Source organism: Humulus lupulus, chromosome 6 (genome assembly GCF_963169125.1).
Source record: "Humulus lupulus chromosome 6, drHumLupu1.1, whole genome shotgun sequence".
Taxonomy (NCBI): domain Eukaryota; kingdom Viridiplantae; phylum Streptophyta; class Magnoliopsida; order Rosales; family Cannabaceae; genus Humulus; species Humulus lupulus.
In genome coordinates, this window is record NC_084798.1 from 74,484,910 (window position 1) to 74,502,441 (window position 17,532).

The 17,532-nt window shown below is 41.9% G+C and overlaps 1 protein-coding gene and 1 non-coding gene across 2 annotated transcripts; one reads left to right on the plus strand and one right to left on the minus strand.

The window, feature by feature from the left end:
- Window positions 1-11,895: 11,895 nt before the first annotated feature.
- Window positions 11,896-12,002, minus strand: LOC133787403 (small nucleolar RNA R71). Its single transcript, XR_009872428.1, has one exon. It is a non-coding gene; the product is annotated as a small nucleolar RNA R71 (small nucleolar RNA).
- A 652-nt stretch (window positions 12,003-12,654) lies between these two features.
- Window positions 12,655-13,803, plus strand: LOC133785217 (uncharacterized). Its single transcript, XM_062224468.1, has 2 exons — window positions 12,655-12,783; window positions 12,832-13,803. The coding sequence occupies exons 1-2, from the start codon at window positions 12,655-12,657 to the stop codon at window positions 13,801-13,803; spliced, it is 1,101 nt and encodes a 366-aa protein (XP_062080452.1).
- The last annotated feature ends 3,729 nt before the right edge of the window (window positions 13,804-17,532 follow it).

The window sequence follows — 17,532 nt, forward strand, 5'->3', positions numbered from 1 at the left end:
TTTACTTATCACTCTCATTTATATAGACAATATTATTGTCATGGGCAGTAGTTCCTCACTCATTACTTTGCTCATATCATTTCTCCAAAATCAGTTCGCTGTAAAATATTTGGGTCCTCTTCACTATTTTCATGGTATTGAGGTACACTCTTCCTCATCTGGAATTAACTTGACCCAAACCAAGTATGTTACAGATTTACTAAAAAAATTGATATGTATGATTCTAAGCCTATCGACACATTGATGTCCTCCACATCCCACCTTTCTTTATATGATGGTGAGCCTCTTGTTGATGGCTTAGATTATCAGAGTATTGTTGGAGATTTACAGTATTGTAATTTTACTCGTCCTGACATTTCTTTTGCTGTCAACAAAGTGTGTCAATATATGCATTCCCTTACTAGTTCTCATTGGAATGTCAAGCGTATATTACGCTATCTTCGTGGTACCATTCACTTGGGTTTTGCCTGCTCTCCTTTACTATACAGATGTTGATTTGGTGGCTTGTGTAAGGCCCTACTACCCAGGGACCGTTACACTGTGTATTTAAAATAGTGCTAAACTCGCTAAACGAGTCATTTTGGCCATAATTGTGTAACTAAATGTGATTAATAGTTTAGGGTTAAATTTTTTGGCCAAAGATACAAACGTTTCACTAAAACCTTTAATGTATACTTGGGATCCAAAAATACATTTAAAGGGTTAATTACAATAAAAAAGTTACAACCACCCGACCTAAGTGACAAAATAGGGTTTAACCCTAGTTCCTTTTTAAACCCTCGACCATGGAGGTCGAGCAGCCGCATATGTACACATCGTTACCTAAGCTCTCCAAATCAAGGATGGTCCAAGTTTCTTTTACCTTTACCTACACCACATAGCACCCGTGAGCCGAGGCTCAGCAAGAAAACTTAAACAAGCTCATAAGCAGTTTATAATATGCCATCAAATCATAATAAGCATGCCTAGCAGTAATAACCTTATTCATGCATGCAGGAAAGTATAAATAAATGATTAGGTAATAGTTCTAGTTCGACGCCCAAGAACATGGGACTGATAAATCACCCTGGGGCTCTGCCCTGTCCTTTGTGTAACCAACTTTCTAGATGATTTAGCGACTCGACGCTAGGTTGTCTTCGACCAATAGGTCAGTCAAGTGTATGATGCACTTTAGGTTAGGCTAGATCATATGGACCAGTGCTTATCACGCTAATGCACTGCTTGACTAATAAGTCAATGCCTTACAACCAACATTCAATGTGTTATTGTCATACTTGACTAATAAGTCAGTGCCTTTCGACAAACACTCACCATGCTAATGCTGTCCTTGACTAATAAGTCAATGCCCTTCGACCAGCGCTTAGCGCTATTGCCGATCTTGACTAATAAGTCAATGCTAAGGTCGTTCAGGACTAATAAGCCAATGCTAGGATATGTGAATATTAAGTCACCTCAGGTCTCTTAGCCATATCCTCTGTATAAGCATGCTTGGTGTCACGGGCCGACTATTTGGGTACTCCAACTAGACGGAATGTGCGGCACTTGCAGACTCTTCAAGCTAGCAAGTCAGCCTACAACACACACCTACAGGCAAACAAACTCAGCGATTAGCCACATACACATCTCGGACATGCAACGGGCAATAACGAAGTATGAGCAAGCACAAAGCAATTCATTCCTAGGAACGTCCACACAACACAAAGCACACAACAAGGCAAGTGGCACGCAATGGCCCAACGAAGATAAAAAACAAGTAACACATAAGCAACAATGAAGCACACAGGGGCAAGTATGGATAAATGTTGTTTTATTAATATATAGCCTTGATAGGGCAAGGGAGTACACAGCTTTGGCCCCTATCTGCTGATGGCCATGGTGCTTCCCTAAGTCACCAGGTCACCTCCCCCTAAGGAGCCTTCTAGGGAAATAAGGTCCTCCCAGGAACATATATGATTTTTGTCTGGGAGACATATGCCTAATTACAAAACTACCACTGCCCTATCCCATGAGGTTGCTTGGTGCAAGACTTGACTAATGATCAAGCACCAAGGCATGCTCAGTTAAAAAATGGCCCCATGTGGGTGTGCCAAAGGGGTAGCATGCCACACTCTCCTCCACTCAATCCTTCGGCGTCCTCGACGAAGTAGCTTATAGATCTTCAATCTTCTGTGTGAGCTTCTTCAAGTCTTCTGCCCTCTCCCAGCTGATCTCATCATCTGCGAGCCCCTTCCATTTTACCAGATACTCTTTATGCTTTTTACGGTCAGTGGTGATTGTCCTTTCCGCCAGGATTTCTTCCGGTTGACGCTTGCTCCTTGGTTGAACGATGACTCCTCCTCTAGTTGACTGGTTGCGCTCTGGATTTGTTGGATCTTCATGATACGGCTTCAAGTTGCTGACGTGAAGGATCGGGTGTATCTTCATCCAAGATGGTAGGTCAACTTTGTAGGAAGTTCGGCCAACTTTTGAGATGATTGAGACCGGACCCTCGTACTTGCGAACGAGTCTGATGTCTTTGTCCCCTCGGAATCTTAACTGTTTGGGCCTCAGCTTGATTAACACTAAGTCACGTGCTTTGAATTCCAATGGTCTGCGCTTTTGATCTGCCCACTTCTTCATTCTTCTTGATGCTTTTTCTAAATAAGCTCGGGCAATCTCTGTCGTTTTCTTCCAGTCTTTTGTGAAGTGAAAGGCTCGCGGGTTCCGACCGCGATATTCGTCCACTATGTGGGGCAACAGTGGTTACTGTCCATTAATAACTTCAAAAGGGCTCTTATTTGATGAAGAACTCTTTTGAGAGTTGAAGCAAAATTGAGCTTCATCGAGTAGTTGCGGCCAATTCTTCTGATTGGCATTGACAAAGTGGCGCAAATACTCCTCCAACATCCCATTGAATCTTTCTGTCTGCCCATCTGTCTGCGGATGGTAGCTCGAGGAAATGTTCAGTTGTGACCCCAAGAGATTGAATAGTTCGGACCAAAAGGTCCCGGTGAATCTTCCATCTCGGTCACTATCAATGTTCTGGGGTACTCCCCAATATTTGACAATATTCTTGAAACATTGTATGGCTGTCTCTTCTGCCGAACAGTACTTCGACACTGGGATGAATGTTGCGTACTTCGAGAATCTGTCCACGACCACCAAGATTGCCCTTAAATCCCCTGTCTTCAGAAGACTGGTGATAAAGTCAAGCGACACACTCTCCCATGGTCGGCTTGGGACTCGCAAGGGCTCCAACAACCCAGGTGTCTTGTTCCTATCGACCTTGTCTTGCTGGCAGACGAGACAGGTCTTGGTGTACTCCACTACATCATCTCGTATTTGTGGCCAGTAGTACCCCTACTTCAAGAGTGCATGGGTTCTCTGCCACCCTGGATGACCTGCCCACAGGGTGTCATGACACTCTCTTAGTAATGTCCTTCGCAAATCTCTAGCTTTTGAAACATACAAGCGCCCCCCTTTAGCCCACAGAAGATCATCATCCACCTAGAACTGGCGAGTCTTGCCTTCTTTTACGAGCTTTAGGATGGTCCTGACAACTGGGTCTTTCTCCAGGTTTTCTTTGATGCGCTCCTTGAGTGGAGTGTTCACCACGCTAGCCGACAAAGTAGCCAAGATCTTTAGAGTCGCCAACTTCGCTTTGCAACTCAAGGCGTCAGCTGCCTGGTTCAAGCGTCCTGCCATGTGCTCACAACGGAAGTCGAATTCTGCCACGAACTCCTGCCATGGAGCCTGCTTAGGGGTCAGTTTCGGCTGAGTAAGGAAATGACTAACAGCTGCATTATCCATCTTCACCACGAACTTTGACCCCAGCAAGTAATGCCTCCACACTCGCAAGCAATGTATAACTGCGAGGAGCTCCTTCTCCTGGGCAGTATACCTCCTCTCAGCTTCAGACAGCTTGCGGCTCTCATATGCGACCGGGTGGTCTTCTTGTACTAGTACCCCTCCCAGAGCATAATCTGAGGCATCTGTCTGTACTTCGAAGGGCTTGCTAATAGTTGGCAAGGCAAGAACAGGATCCTTCATCATGGCTTCCTTCAAACTCCTGAATGCTTCAGCACACTTGTCAGTCCACGCCCAAGTCACACCCTTTTTCAGAAGCTCAATCAAGGGTGTCGTCCTTCTTGAGTAGCCATCCACAAATCGTCTATAGTAGTTGGATAGGCCCAAGAAGGAGCGGAGTTCTTTCACGTTTGTGGGGGCTTTCCATTCCTGGATTGCCCTCACCTTCTCCAGATCCATACGAATTCGGCCACGTTCCACAACGTGGCCTAAGAACTTGATGCTCTCTTGTGCAAACGAGCATTTCTCGCACTTCACATATAGCTGGTTCTCTCTCAACTTCTGAAACACTTGAGCCAAGTGTTCTTGATGCTCTTCAATCATGGCGCTATAAACCATGATATCATCCAAGTACACCACCACGAACTTATCTAGATACTCGTGGAATACTTGGTTCATCAGTGTACAGAAGGTAGCAGGTGCATTTGTCAACCCAAACGGCATTACTCAAAACTCAAATGCTCTATATCGAGTAACACACGTTGTCTTTGGTTCATCCCCATCTGCAATCCTCACCTAATAGTAGCCCGATCTCAAGTCCAACTTTATGAAGTATTTGGCTCCACTTAGCTGGTCGAACAAATCAACGATCAGAGGGATGGGGTAGGTGTTGCAAGCTGTCACCTTGTTGAGAGCCTTATAGCAATGCACAATCTCAAGCTCCCATCATGCTTCTTCTGGAATAGCACGGGGGCACCAAATTGCGCCTTCGGTGGTCTGATGAAGCCTGCCTCCAATAACTCTTTTAATTGTTTCCTCAACTCTTCTAGCTAAGGGGGTGCCATTCTGTATGGCGCTTTTGTTGGAGGTTTCACTCTGGGCACCAGCTCTATCTGGTGATCAATCCCCCTCTTTGGTGGCAAGGCTTTGGGGAGTTTATCTGGCATCACATCCCCATACATCCTTAAGACCCTCATAATTTCTAGTGGAACAATCTCTTCCACTACTTTTTCGAACACGGTGGGTACAACTAGCTACATAAGTGGGCTCCTACTTCTTCACACCCTTCTTGAACTGTAAAGTTGATAGAAGCTTCACACCAGGGGGTGGTTTCACCTTTGCAGGCACCATTGAAGGAGTCTCTCCCATTATGAGTAAGCTTCCAGCGGCAGGAATTGGAATTGCACCTTTCTCGGTTAGAAAGTCCATTCCCAAAACTACATCGAAGTCATCCATATGGACGACCACTAAGTCACTCTGCCCCTCCCACGTGTCGATTCTAACTTTTACCCCTTTAGCCACGCCAGTTGTGGCCAAGGCCTTGGAGTTGACCGCTTTCATGCGGCCTGCATCTTTCTCCAGCTTCAGTCCCAGTCGCCTTGCTTCAAGTTCAGAGATGAAGTTGTGGGTGGCGCCAGTATCAATCATCACACTTTTGGCAGGCTTGCCATTGATAGTGGCATCCACGAACATTAGCCCCTTCCCCAGGGTCTTCTTCCCTTTCTCGCCATGTTTCTTGAGAGCATTCAACAGGAGGACAACGTCCATGTGCGCGCACTCTTCATCTTCGTCTTCTCCTTCGCCTTGTTGTTCTTGGCCAATGAGGGCATTCAGCTTACCCCTGTAAGGGCAAACTGCCGACTTATGTGGGCCTTGGCAAAGCCAACAAGCTAGCGGCTTCCTCCCTGCAACAGCATCTATCCGACTGGAAGAATTGGACTTAGCTGTCCTCTTCTCTCCCCACTCTTGCCCTGCCAGGACATCCTAGACTTCTTACTCCCAGCGCTACTTAAGCTGGTTGGAGGAGTAGCCCTTTTCGGCAGGCTGCTCTCTGGAGTGTAATCTGTTAAGCGTTTAGCAGTAGCTTGAGCGGTGGCAAGATCAGACACACGCTGTCTATGAAGTTCTTGTTTGGCCCACGGTTTCAATCCCTTGAGGAAGCAGAAGAGCCTGTCTACTTCAGACATGTCCTTTATATCGAGCATTAGTCTTGAAAATCTCTTCACATATTCTCGGACAGTCCCAACTTGTTTGAGCTCTCTCAACTGGCGTCGAGCTATGTAAGCGACATTTTCTGGCAGAAATTGCGTCTTTAATTCTCTCTTCAGGTCTGCCCAAGATGTGATGGTGCACCTGCCATTCTCTATGTCATCATACTTGGTCCTCCACCACACCTTGGCATCCCCAGAAAAGTACATGGTAGCCATGGCGACTTTTCCGTCTTCCGAATCGGCCTGCACGACTCTAAAATAATGTTCCATGTCGAAGAGGAAATTCTCCAAATCCTTTGCGTCTTTGGCCCCTTTATAGGGCCTCGGCTTGGGTACTTTAGCTCGGCCATAATCCATACCTATCGGCCCTATTGCAGGGGCATTCCCAACCGCTCGCATGGTCAGGTTTACCTTGGCAGATAGCTCAGCCATTTCTTCTCTGAGCTCGCCAACTGCCTCCCTGCAGTCTTCCGTAGTGTCATTGATGGAAACTTCTTGTTCCTTTAGTATGCGCTCCACTGCCGCAATGCGCTTTTACCATCGAGGGGAAACAGAAGTACTTGTTGGAGTGTTTCTTTTCTCCAACACGATTATTCTGGATAGGAGAACATCATTCTCCTTTTTTAGCACAGCTATGCGATTGTTTGCATCAGACGATCTCGAGTCATGACTTGCAGAGGAAAGATCCCTGACCCTTTCGTCCAGGCCATCTAGTTCCCCTAACCGCTTCTCAAGAGCTTCGATCCTCTGAGTGTTGCTCACCATAGTGTGTTTTTCCAAGCTCTTTCTAACTTGGCTCTGATACCAACTGTCACGGGCTGGTTATTTGGGTACTCCAACTAGACGGAATGTGCGCCACTTGCAGACTCTTCAAGCTAGCAAGTCAGCCTACAACACACACCTACAGGCAAACAAACTCAGCGGTTAGCCACATACACATCTCAGACATGCAACGGGCAATAATGAAGTATGAGGAAGCACAAAGAAAGTCATTCCTAGGAACGTCCACACAACACAAAGCACACAACAAGGCAAGTGGCACGCAATGGCCCAACGAAGATAACAAACAAGTAACACATAAGCAACAAGGAAGCACACAGGGGCAAGTATGGATAAATGTTGTTTTATTAATATATAGCCTTGATAGGGCAAGGGAGTACACAACTTTGGCCCCTATCTGCTAATGGCCATGGTGCTTCCCGAAGTCACCAGGTCACCTCCCCCTAAGGAGCCTTCTAGGGAAATAAGGTCCTCCCAGGAACATATATGATTTTTGTCTGGGAGACATATACCTAATTACAAAACTGCCACTACCCTATCCCATGAGGTTGCTTGGTGCAAGACTTGACTAATGATCAAGCACCAAGGCATGCTCACTTACAAAATGGCCCCATGTGGATGTGCCAAAGGGGCAGCACACCACACCTGGTGCAGACCAGCACTCCACGTGCTAAGGCCGTTCTTCACTAATAAGCCAATGCTAGGATATGTGACTATTAAGTCACCTCAGGTTTCTTAGCCATATCCTCTATATAAGTGTACTTGACGCTTTTGGTTAGCCTAGCCAATACGACCAGCGCACCGCGCTATTGTCGCTCTTGACTCATAAGTCAATTCCATACGACCAACACTCATCATCATTGTCGTTCCAGACTGATAAGTAAGAACTTCACGACCAGCGCTGTAACAACCTAAAATTGCTGATAGGGCTTAGTGCCTTGATTACCATGTCAGGAGGGCATAACTAGATATATGTATGTTTAATTGGTTAAATGCATGACTATGTAGCATGCATGATTAATATGATTATGTGAGTTTGTTATATGCATGTTGTGAGTATTAAATATGCATGTGGCCCCTCTTATTGTTCATAAGGGCATATTTGTAATTTTGGCCCATTGAGGGCATAAATGTAATTATATGAGATAAATCGTTGATACCACATTATTATGTTGATATATTTACAGTATATGGCTCGAGACGGTCCCAGTGAGCGGATTAGCAAAATAGTCACAACGGGGTTTAAATACCCAGCTCGAGGAAGCTTGTGGGTATTTTTGGGAATATAGAGAATATTTTTGGGATTTACTGAGTAATGAATAACTAGTTGGTAATTATTTGGACACGACAGGATTGATTGGTTAATAGTAGGAACACTTGAGGAATTAGTGGGAACGAGGGGAAATGACTATTCTACCCTTAGAGGTAATTGGAGGGCTGGGTTAATAATAAAGGGCAATTTGGTCTTTCCTAATTAAGTTATATACTCAGTAAAACTCTAAGGAACAACCATAATGTAGTGGAAGACTCTCAGCTTTCTCTCACCCCCTCTCATTCACGATTTTCTCTCCCTCTCCCTCTTGTGTTTAGACTTTGAGCAAACTGAAGGGAAATTCAAGACTAAGCTGAGTTTTGGGCTGGTTCAAGCTGGGGAAAAACAAAGTGAAAGGCTGACAAAGGTTCCTGAGGAATCTAGACTAGCGATTTAGGTAAAATTTAATCTTTGATTACTGAATTTTGTTGAAATGATATTGGGACTTGGAGCTTGCATGAAATTGATTGTAGGGTTTGATTTCTAGGTGTTAGAAGGGAGTAAGAAATTGTTTTTGGATTAAACATGATGCTTAGGATATGAGAGTAAGCTTTCTAGGCTTGAGTCTAAGTTTGGTATGGATTGGGAGTGTGGCTAGAAGGATTTTTGAGTTTATGGCTGGGTAGGTTGTTGAGAAAACCCAGAAAATTCTGGGTACATGGGGCCACGCCGCGACCCAGCTCATGGGCGCTGCGGTCCGCATGCCAAGAATGCTCCGGGAGGGCTCTCTGTCTTCAGGGCGCACCGCGACCCTAGAGGGCAAGTTGCGGCCCCCTCCCCCCAAAAGCATGGGGCCACGCCTCTGACTTGGGGCATGCCATGACCCTCAGGGCCAAGTCACGACACGCCTAGGGAACTTTGGCCTAGGTTATTTTTTAGGCTCGGGAAAGCTCGGGGGTTTAAACCTAAGCACTTGGGATTATTTCTACTACCTGGTTTAGTAGAATTCAAGGTCCCAGAGGCTAGTTATTATTTCCTAAACATTTATTTGGATTATGAATTGATGATCACCCATTGACACTGTGACTAGGTTTATCACTAAGGCTCAGGACTGAGGATCATGCTCGGGAGCATCCTTTCAATTCTCTGCTCAGGATTCGAGGTAAGAAAATTGCACCCTTGTGATTGTGAATGGGATTGAGGTTCCCAATATTTGATTATGTGTACTATGTGATTGTATGATTGTTATGATATATGAGAATGAGCGACCTAAGGGTGTCGGGGCTGATGAAATGCGTATCAAGCGCAGCTCGGCCTAAGCAAGTTGGGGTTAGCTAGATAAACAGATGGCTTGGTCTAAGCGTGCCAACCCTGAACATTTGCGTAACTGGAAAATATATGAACTTGAAATTATATGTTTACCATTGGTTGGTTTAATGCTCGTACTCTGTTATACAATTGAACTAGTTGAATTAAGGCTAATTGAATTCCATTGTTGCTATATGTGTTTGTTGTTTATGGTTTTCTTGCTGGGCCTTGGCTCATGGGTGATACGTGGTGCAAGTAAAGGCAAGGGGAAGCTGGACCAACCATGATTTGAAGAGCTCTGGGGGCGAAGTGTTGTTAGGTTCATTTTAGATTTGTTTTAGAGATTGTTTTATGTTATGTATTTAGTTATTTAGTATTGTTTAGTGCACATTTATGCTTGTTTTCTTCTTGTTTTAGGTTTTAATGGTAAGGTACATAATATGGAGTGAAATGAGAAGAAACATGTTAAATATGATGAATAAGATGGATTTAGTGTTGATTGTGGAGTTTCAAGACATTATGTGTGGAAAATACTACATTGAAGATGCTCAACACACGTCGTTTTTGCTCTATAACGCAAGTCTGAGACTTTAAGCCGCATTTTGGCCATGCTTTCTTCATTTTCTAGAAACACTTCTAAATTTAGAAGTTGTACATATTTCTCTTATATTTCCATAGATTTTTGAATCATTCAATTTGGAGTTATATTGAAGGAGTTATGATCAAAATGCGACGAGTTGATGCTGTAGGCTGTTCGAAACGAGTTTCAGTTTTATTCTGTACAATTAGCGCCCCAGCGCTAATATATAGTGCCTCAGTGCTGTCGAGTAGCAGAGAGCATAAATTAATGCAGGTTGTAGCGCCTAGGTGCTACATTTCAGCGTCCAGCACTATCAGCTTTCCAGAGAGCATGTTTTGTGATTTATCTATAGCGCCTCAGTGCTATCTCATGGCGCCCCAGCGCTAGAGTCTGTATGGAAGCGTAATTTAGGGGAATTTTTAGGGGCAATTTTTCCTTTTCATGCATAATTAATTAGGGACTATAGAATTTCATTAATGACGTTTTTAGAGGGGGAAAGGAGATGAGATTAAGCAAGAAGGAGGCTAGAGAAGAAACAAAAACCTAGAGTTCTTTTTCTTTATCTTTTGATTTAGACTATGTTAAATTCTATGTTTATGTTTGATTTAGTCATGTTTATGAACTAAATTTCTGTTTAGGTTTTCTAATTGACTCTCTTGAAACTCTATTATGATTTAATGCATTTATCTATTTCTTCTTCACCTAAAATCTATTCAGTTTGTGTTTATTGTGTATGTGATTGACTGCGCACCTTTTACATACGATTTATGAATTTGAATCAAAATTTGAAAAGTGAAATTTAAATATGCTAAAATTGAATAGACATAGATTTCAATTTAGAACGAGAGTACCAAATTGGTTTATGTGATTTAGGGTTGTATTCATTGCTTCCTATTGTTTGAATTGACCATAGAAATATAGGGAATTCACATTAGGTCGAGTTTTCTATTTCTTAACCCGAATAGTTAACACTTTTGCATGCATATCATTTTAGTGAGAAGAGTTTTAGTAGTAATTTCATTAAACAATAATATAGTGGATAGTAGAGAAGATTAGGATTCCTAATTGTTTCATAGTGAATTTAATCCTTGTGTTCTTGTTATTATTTGATTTCTGCAATTTTCATTTATTTCTGTTTTCTTGTTTTCAAATTTCACAAATCCAGTTTTTGTTAGCCAAATAGAAACTAGAAATTAATTATTTTGTAATTGATAAATCAATCTTCATGGGACGATACTCGTTCTTATCGAGATTTATTACAAATTGTGATTACGTATACTTGCGTAGCTACAAAATCCGCAACATGTTTTCATCGCTGTTGCCAGGGACTGAAAAATTATCAATATTAAAATAGTTAATTTTATTTCTGATTTGGTTATCTTTTAAAGAATTTCTAACTTAGTTTTCTTGCATTAGTTTACTTCTATTTTAGGTAATTTTATTATATGCGTAGAAGGAGGGGAGCAAATAATATTGTTCCTATTAATCCTGAGATCGAGAACTCTGCTATTGCCATGGTTGAGAACATAAATAATGATGATGTGGGGAACAATGGTAATGAAAGAGTGTACCCAGCCGTGCCAGCCTAGGTGCAACCTCAGAAACCCGTCATTCGAAGTTTGAGGGATTATGTACTCTCTACTGTTACGGGGGTGCAGACATGTATCAGACCACCGGCTGTTACTGCTAATAATTTTGGGATTAAGCCGATGATCTTCGAAATGTTTTAGGGTATAATACAGTTTGGCGGTCTACCCTCTGAAGATCCACACATGTACATAGCTAATTTCCTGGATCTATGTGCCACTTTCAAGTATAATGGAGTGAGCGACGATGTAATCAGGTTGAGGCTATTCCCATTTTTGCTGTGGGAAAAAGCTAAGAGTTGGTTGAACTCCCTTCAATCCAATTCTATAAATACTTGGGAGGATTTGGCTCATAAATTCCTTTCCAAGTTCTTTCCTCCATCAAAAGCTGCTAAATTGAGAGGGGAGATTAATAATTTTTATCATCTTGATGGTGAATCATTGTATGACTTTTGGGAAAGGTTCAAGGAGTTGCTGAGAAAATGTCCCCATCATGGCATTGAAAAGTGGATGTTGGTCCACAATTTTTACAATGGATTGTGCGGTACAACTCACACTATAATTGATACCGCAACTGAAGGGGCATTTATGAGTAAAAGTGCCAACGAGGCATATGATTTGTTGGAAGATATGGCTACAAATAATCATCACTGGTCGAATGAGCGTACGCCTAGCAAGAGAAAGGTTGCTGGGGTTCATGAGTTAGATGCAATCATTGCATTGATTGCTGAGGTAGCTTCCTTAACAAAACAATTACAACATAATATTGTGTCTGCTAATTCCATTCAAATGCCAATAGGTTGTGGAAATTTTGGGGGCCCGCACTCTTTCGATCAATGTCCTTCAGGTGACCTTAATAATAATATTCCTATGGACCAAGCTCAGGTTCAAGCAGTGGGAAATTTTCAGAGGCCTTTCAACAACCCATTCTCCAACACTTACAATCCTGGGTGGAGAAATCACCCAAATTTCTCATGGAGAAACAATCAAGGCCAACAGTCACAGTTTCAAGGCCAACACCAGCAGAATATGTCACAACATCCTTTGAATCAAGCTTCATATTCACAGCAGCCCAGGCCACAGGATCAACCAGAAAAGCCCAATGAATTGCAATCAGCTTTGTTGACCCTCACTAATACTTAGAATCAATTCATGAATGAGACCAGGTCCTCCATTCGAAACCTTGAGACACAAGTGGGTCAGTTGGCTAGCATGTTGAATAATAGATTACAGGGGAATTTTCCTAGCAATACAGTGGTGAATCCCAAGGAGCAATGTCAGGCAATCACTCTGAAAAGTGGTAAGTAAATTGAACAATCTGTGCATCAGTCATCTGTAGATAAGAATGAAGAGCTTGGTGAGACATTTGGTTTCGAGACTAAGAAGGTTGCTGAAGACCATTGTACTACAGAGAAAGCAAAACCAGTAATTATTGTTGACCCCCCAGTTAAGATCCCATACCCTCAACGGTTTAGGAAAACTTCTCTTGATAAACAGTTTTCCAAATTCTTAGAGGTGTTCAAGAAGTTACACATCAACATTACCTTTGCTGACGCCTTAGAGAAAATGCCCAGTTATGTAAAGTTCATGAAAGAAATTCTATCTAAGAAGAGGAAGATGGAAGACTATGAAACTGTGGCATTGACTGAAGAATGTAGTGCTATTCTACAAAGGAAGCTTCCCCAGAAGTTGAGGGACCCTAGAAGTTTCACAATCCCATGTACAATTGGTAACTTTGAGTGTAAACATGCACTATGTGATGTGGGAGCCAACATCAATCACATGCCTCTATCAGTATTCAAAAGACTTTGTTTGGGTGAGGCAAAGCCTACCACTGTTACACTACAGTTGGCAAATCAATCAGTGGCCTATCCGAGGGGGATAATTGAAGATGTCCTTGTGAAGGTCGATAAATTCATTTTTCCAGTAGACTTTATTGTGTTGGACATGGAGGAAGATGCAAATGTCCCAATTATTCTTGGGCGACCTTTTCTAGAAATAGGACAAGCTCTCATTGATGTGCAAAAGGGAGAGCTGAAACTCAGAGTTCAGGGGGATGAGGTGGTATTCAATGTCTTCAAGGCAATGACATATCTGATGGCTAGTGATAGTTGCTGCCGTGTGGATGGGATAGATAAAGTAGTCTCAAGAAGAAGGGTGAGTAGTGATGCCTTAGAGGCGGTGTTGACTGGTGGTGAGGAAGATGATGATGATGTTGAGATGAGAGAATATGTAAAGTGGATTAAATTTTACCAATCGTACAAGAAGAAATTTGAAGAGTTAGCAGACGGACTCGAATGACCATTAACATCTATTCAACAGCCACAGTAATTGGAATTAAAGTCTCTTTTGGATCATTTGTGTTATGCATACTTGGGTGAGAATGAGACTTTACCGGTAATTGTTTCAGCTGACCTCCCAAAAACTGAATTGGAGAAATTGTTGAGGGTTTTACGGGTTCATAAATTGGCCATTGGGTGGACATTGGCAGATATTAGAGGAATAAGTCCTTCAACAATAATGCATAGAATCTTATTGGAAGAAGACAACAAGCCATCTATAGAGGCTCAGAGAAGACTTAATCCAGCTATGAAGGAGGTTGTACTTGAGACAATCCTTAAATGGTTGGACGTCGGGGTGATCTACCCAATTTCTGATAGTGCTTGGGTGAGTTCAGTGCAGGTGGTTCCAAAGAAAGGTGGAATAATAGTAGTAAAGAATGAAAATAACGAGCTAATCCCAACTCGAACAGTGACCGGATGACGCATTTGCATTGACTATCGCAAGTTAAATAAGGTGACACGAATATATCACTTACCACTTCCCTTTGTTGATCAGATGTTGGATGGGTTGGTTGGTAATGAGTATTATAGCTTCTTAGATGGTTACTCAGGGTATCATCAAATTGCCATCGCACTAGAGGACCAAGAGAAAATGACATTTACATGTCCCTATGGCACATTTTCTTTCAGGTTAATGCCATTCGGACTATGTAATGCCCCAACAACATTCCAACGGTGCATGATGGCTATCTTTTCGGATATGGTGGAAAGGAGCATTGAGATTTTCATGGATGATTTTTCTATTTTTGGCTCTTTGTTTGATGTGTTTGGGTAACTTGGAGAATGCATTGAACTGATGTGAAAAAGCAAATCTGATGTTAAATTGGGAAAAATGCCATTTTATGGTAAAATGGGGCATAGTACTTGGGCACAAAATTTCTAGTAAAGGCATTGAGGTGGACCGAGAAAAAGTCTCTACCATTGAAAATTTACTACCGCTCGTGTTGATTAAGGGAGTTCGAAGTTTTCTAGGACATGCTGGGTTTTACAGACGATTTATTAAGGACTTTTGGAAGATTTGGAACCCTCTTTCTAATTTGTTGATGAATGTTGTTACCTTTGATTTCAACGAAAAATGCCTAAATGCTTTTAAGGTACTTAAGGAGAAGCTAATTTTGGCGCCAATAGTTGTTGCTCCAAACTAGGATCTTCCATTTGAACTGATGTGCGATGCAAGTGATTACGCAGTAGGAGCAGTTTTGGGTCAACGTATTGATAAGGTATTTCGGTCTATTTATTATGCTAGTAGGACGTTGAATGAAGCACAATTGAATTATGCCACAACAGAGAAAGAGCTCCTAGCTATTGTTTATGCTTTTGATAAATTTAGATTGTACCTTATTGGTAACAAAGTAATAGTGTACACTGACCATTCTGCCATTAAGTATTTGATGACCAAGAAAGATTCCAAGCCCCGCTTAATTAGATGGGTCTTATTGTTGCAAGAGTTTAACATGGAGATTTGAGATAAAAAGGGTACAGAAAATTTGGTAGCAGACCACTTGTCAAGACTTGAGGTGGGAGAGAGCCAGAATGATAAGGAAGTGCAAATAAATGATCACTTCCCTAATGAACAATTATTTGGGGTAAGTGATAGTTCTATAGTGCCTTGGTACATTGACTATGTTAATTTCTTGGCAACAAAGGTTGTGCCGCCTGAGATGTCAAGGCAACAATTGAAGAAATTCTATGATGAGGTGAAGCACTACTATCGGGAGGAACCTATTCTTTATAGGCATTGTGTTGATCAAGTCATTTGCGTTGTGTTCCTGAGGATGAAATGCACTAAATTCTCACCCATTTCCATACTATGCAATGTGGTGGCCATTTTGGGGCATCAAGGACATCATCGAAAGTATTGCAAAGTGGGTTCTATAGGCCAAGTCTATTTAAAGATGCTAATTCTTTTGTGAAATCTTGTGATCATTGCCAACGAACTGGGAATATATCAAGGAGGAATGAGATGCCACTTAATGTGATTCTCGAGGTTAGCTTTTTGATGTTTGGGGCATTGATTTCATGGGCCCTTTCCCATCATCTTTCAACAATAAGTTTATTTTGTTAGCATTGGACCACGTGTCAAAGTGGGTCGAGGCAGCTGCAACAAAAGAAAATGATGGCAAAACAGTAATGACCTTTATGCACAAGAACATTTTCACAAGGTTTGGAACTCCCCAAGCTCTTATTAGCGATGAATGGAGTCATTTTTTTAATAAGCAACTTGATGCTTTACTTGCCCGATATAGAGTATATCATCGCATTGCTTTAACATATCATTCTCAGTCGAATGGACAAGTTGAAATTTTGAATAGAGAGGTGAAAAGTATCCTTGAGAAGACGGTGGATAGCTCCAGGAAGAATTGGTACAAGAAGTTGGATGATGCACTGTGGGCTTATAGGACGACATTCAAAACTCCAATTGGAATGTCGCCTTATAGGTTGGTGTTTGGAAAGGCATGTTATTTACCGGTTGAACTTGAGCATCGGGCTTATTGGGCAATGAAAAAGCTGAATTTTGATGAGAAGGCTACATGACAGACTAGGCTACTGCAACTAAACGAGCTTGATGAGTTTCAAAATGAGGCCTATGAGAACGCCAAGATCTATAAGGAGCGCACCAAGGCATGGCATGACAAGAATTTGATCAGAAAAGAGTCTCAATCCGGACAACAGGTACTATTATTCAATTCAAGGTTGAGGCTTTTCCCAAGAAAATTGAAATCCAGATGGTTAGGTCCATATACTGTGGTAAGGGTGTTTCCATATGGCTCCGTTGAAGTGCAAGGAAACAATGGTTCAACGTTCAAAGTGAATGGTCAACGGTTGAAGGCATACTTGGGTGGTCCTATCGATCAATGCAAGTCTGTCATCCTCTTGAAGCCCATCTGAAGAAGAGTTCATCTTCCGGCTAAATGACGTTAACGACAACACTTTTGGGAGGCATCCAATTCTTTTAGTTGTTTTGCTTTAGTTTTGAAAATTTTTAAGTGTTGTTTCAGTTTTTATAATTTTTGACAATTTTTGGATTATTTTTGTAAGTTGAACCATGGAAAGCGTGAAAAAAAGGATTTGATTCAGAGACTAGCGCCTAAGCGCTACAAAGTGATGCCCCAGCGCTGCTCAAGTCAGAGAGGGCATGAAAATTCTTCCTAGGCAGCGCCTAGGTGCCAAAAGCCAGTGCTGAGAAGAAACCCGAGAGCCCATAAATTTTTTTCAGGTAGTGCCTAGGCGCAGGTCCAGATTTAAAAAACCCCCCAAAATTTTGAATTTTACCCCAAATTCATTCCTTCTTCTTCTTCACCTCTGATTCTCTCTCTTTCTCTACCTCCATAACCACACACTCTACCTTAAATCTCACTCAAATCCTTCCCTAATCACCTCTTTATTCCACAAATTCAACATACCCAAGCACTCAATTATCCTCTTTTTCTCTAAAAATCTAAAAAATCTATTCTACATTCAAGCCCTACTCTCAAATCTGAAAAATTGCTTATACTCTCATGGGTTTTTGGTTTGTGGACTCATCCTCACAAGCTTTGATTATGGATCATCATCAAGTAAGGTTCCCTCATTTATTTTTCAAATTTATTCTCTATTAATAAATTTTTGGGGTGAATTTGAAAATTTTGGAAGAGAAATTTAGGATTTTTGATGTATAATTGTGATCATAATTGTTAGTGGATTATAT

What these genes read in the sequence shown, in the direction of transcription:
- LOC133785217 (XM_062224468.1), top strand. Translation starts at nt 12,655, where the DNA reads ATGAATGAGACCAGGTCCTCCATTCGAAACCTTGAGACACAAGTGGGT. An exon ending in ATCCCAAGGAGCAATGTCAG is followed by an intron (nt 12,784 to 12,831) that starts GCAATCACTCTG and finishes TCTGTGCATCAG; the next exon opens with TCATCTGTAGATAAGAATGA.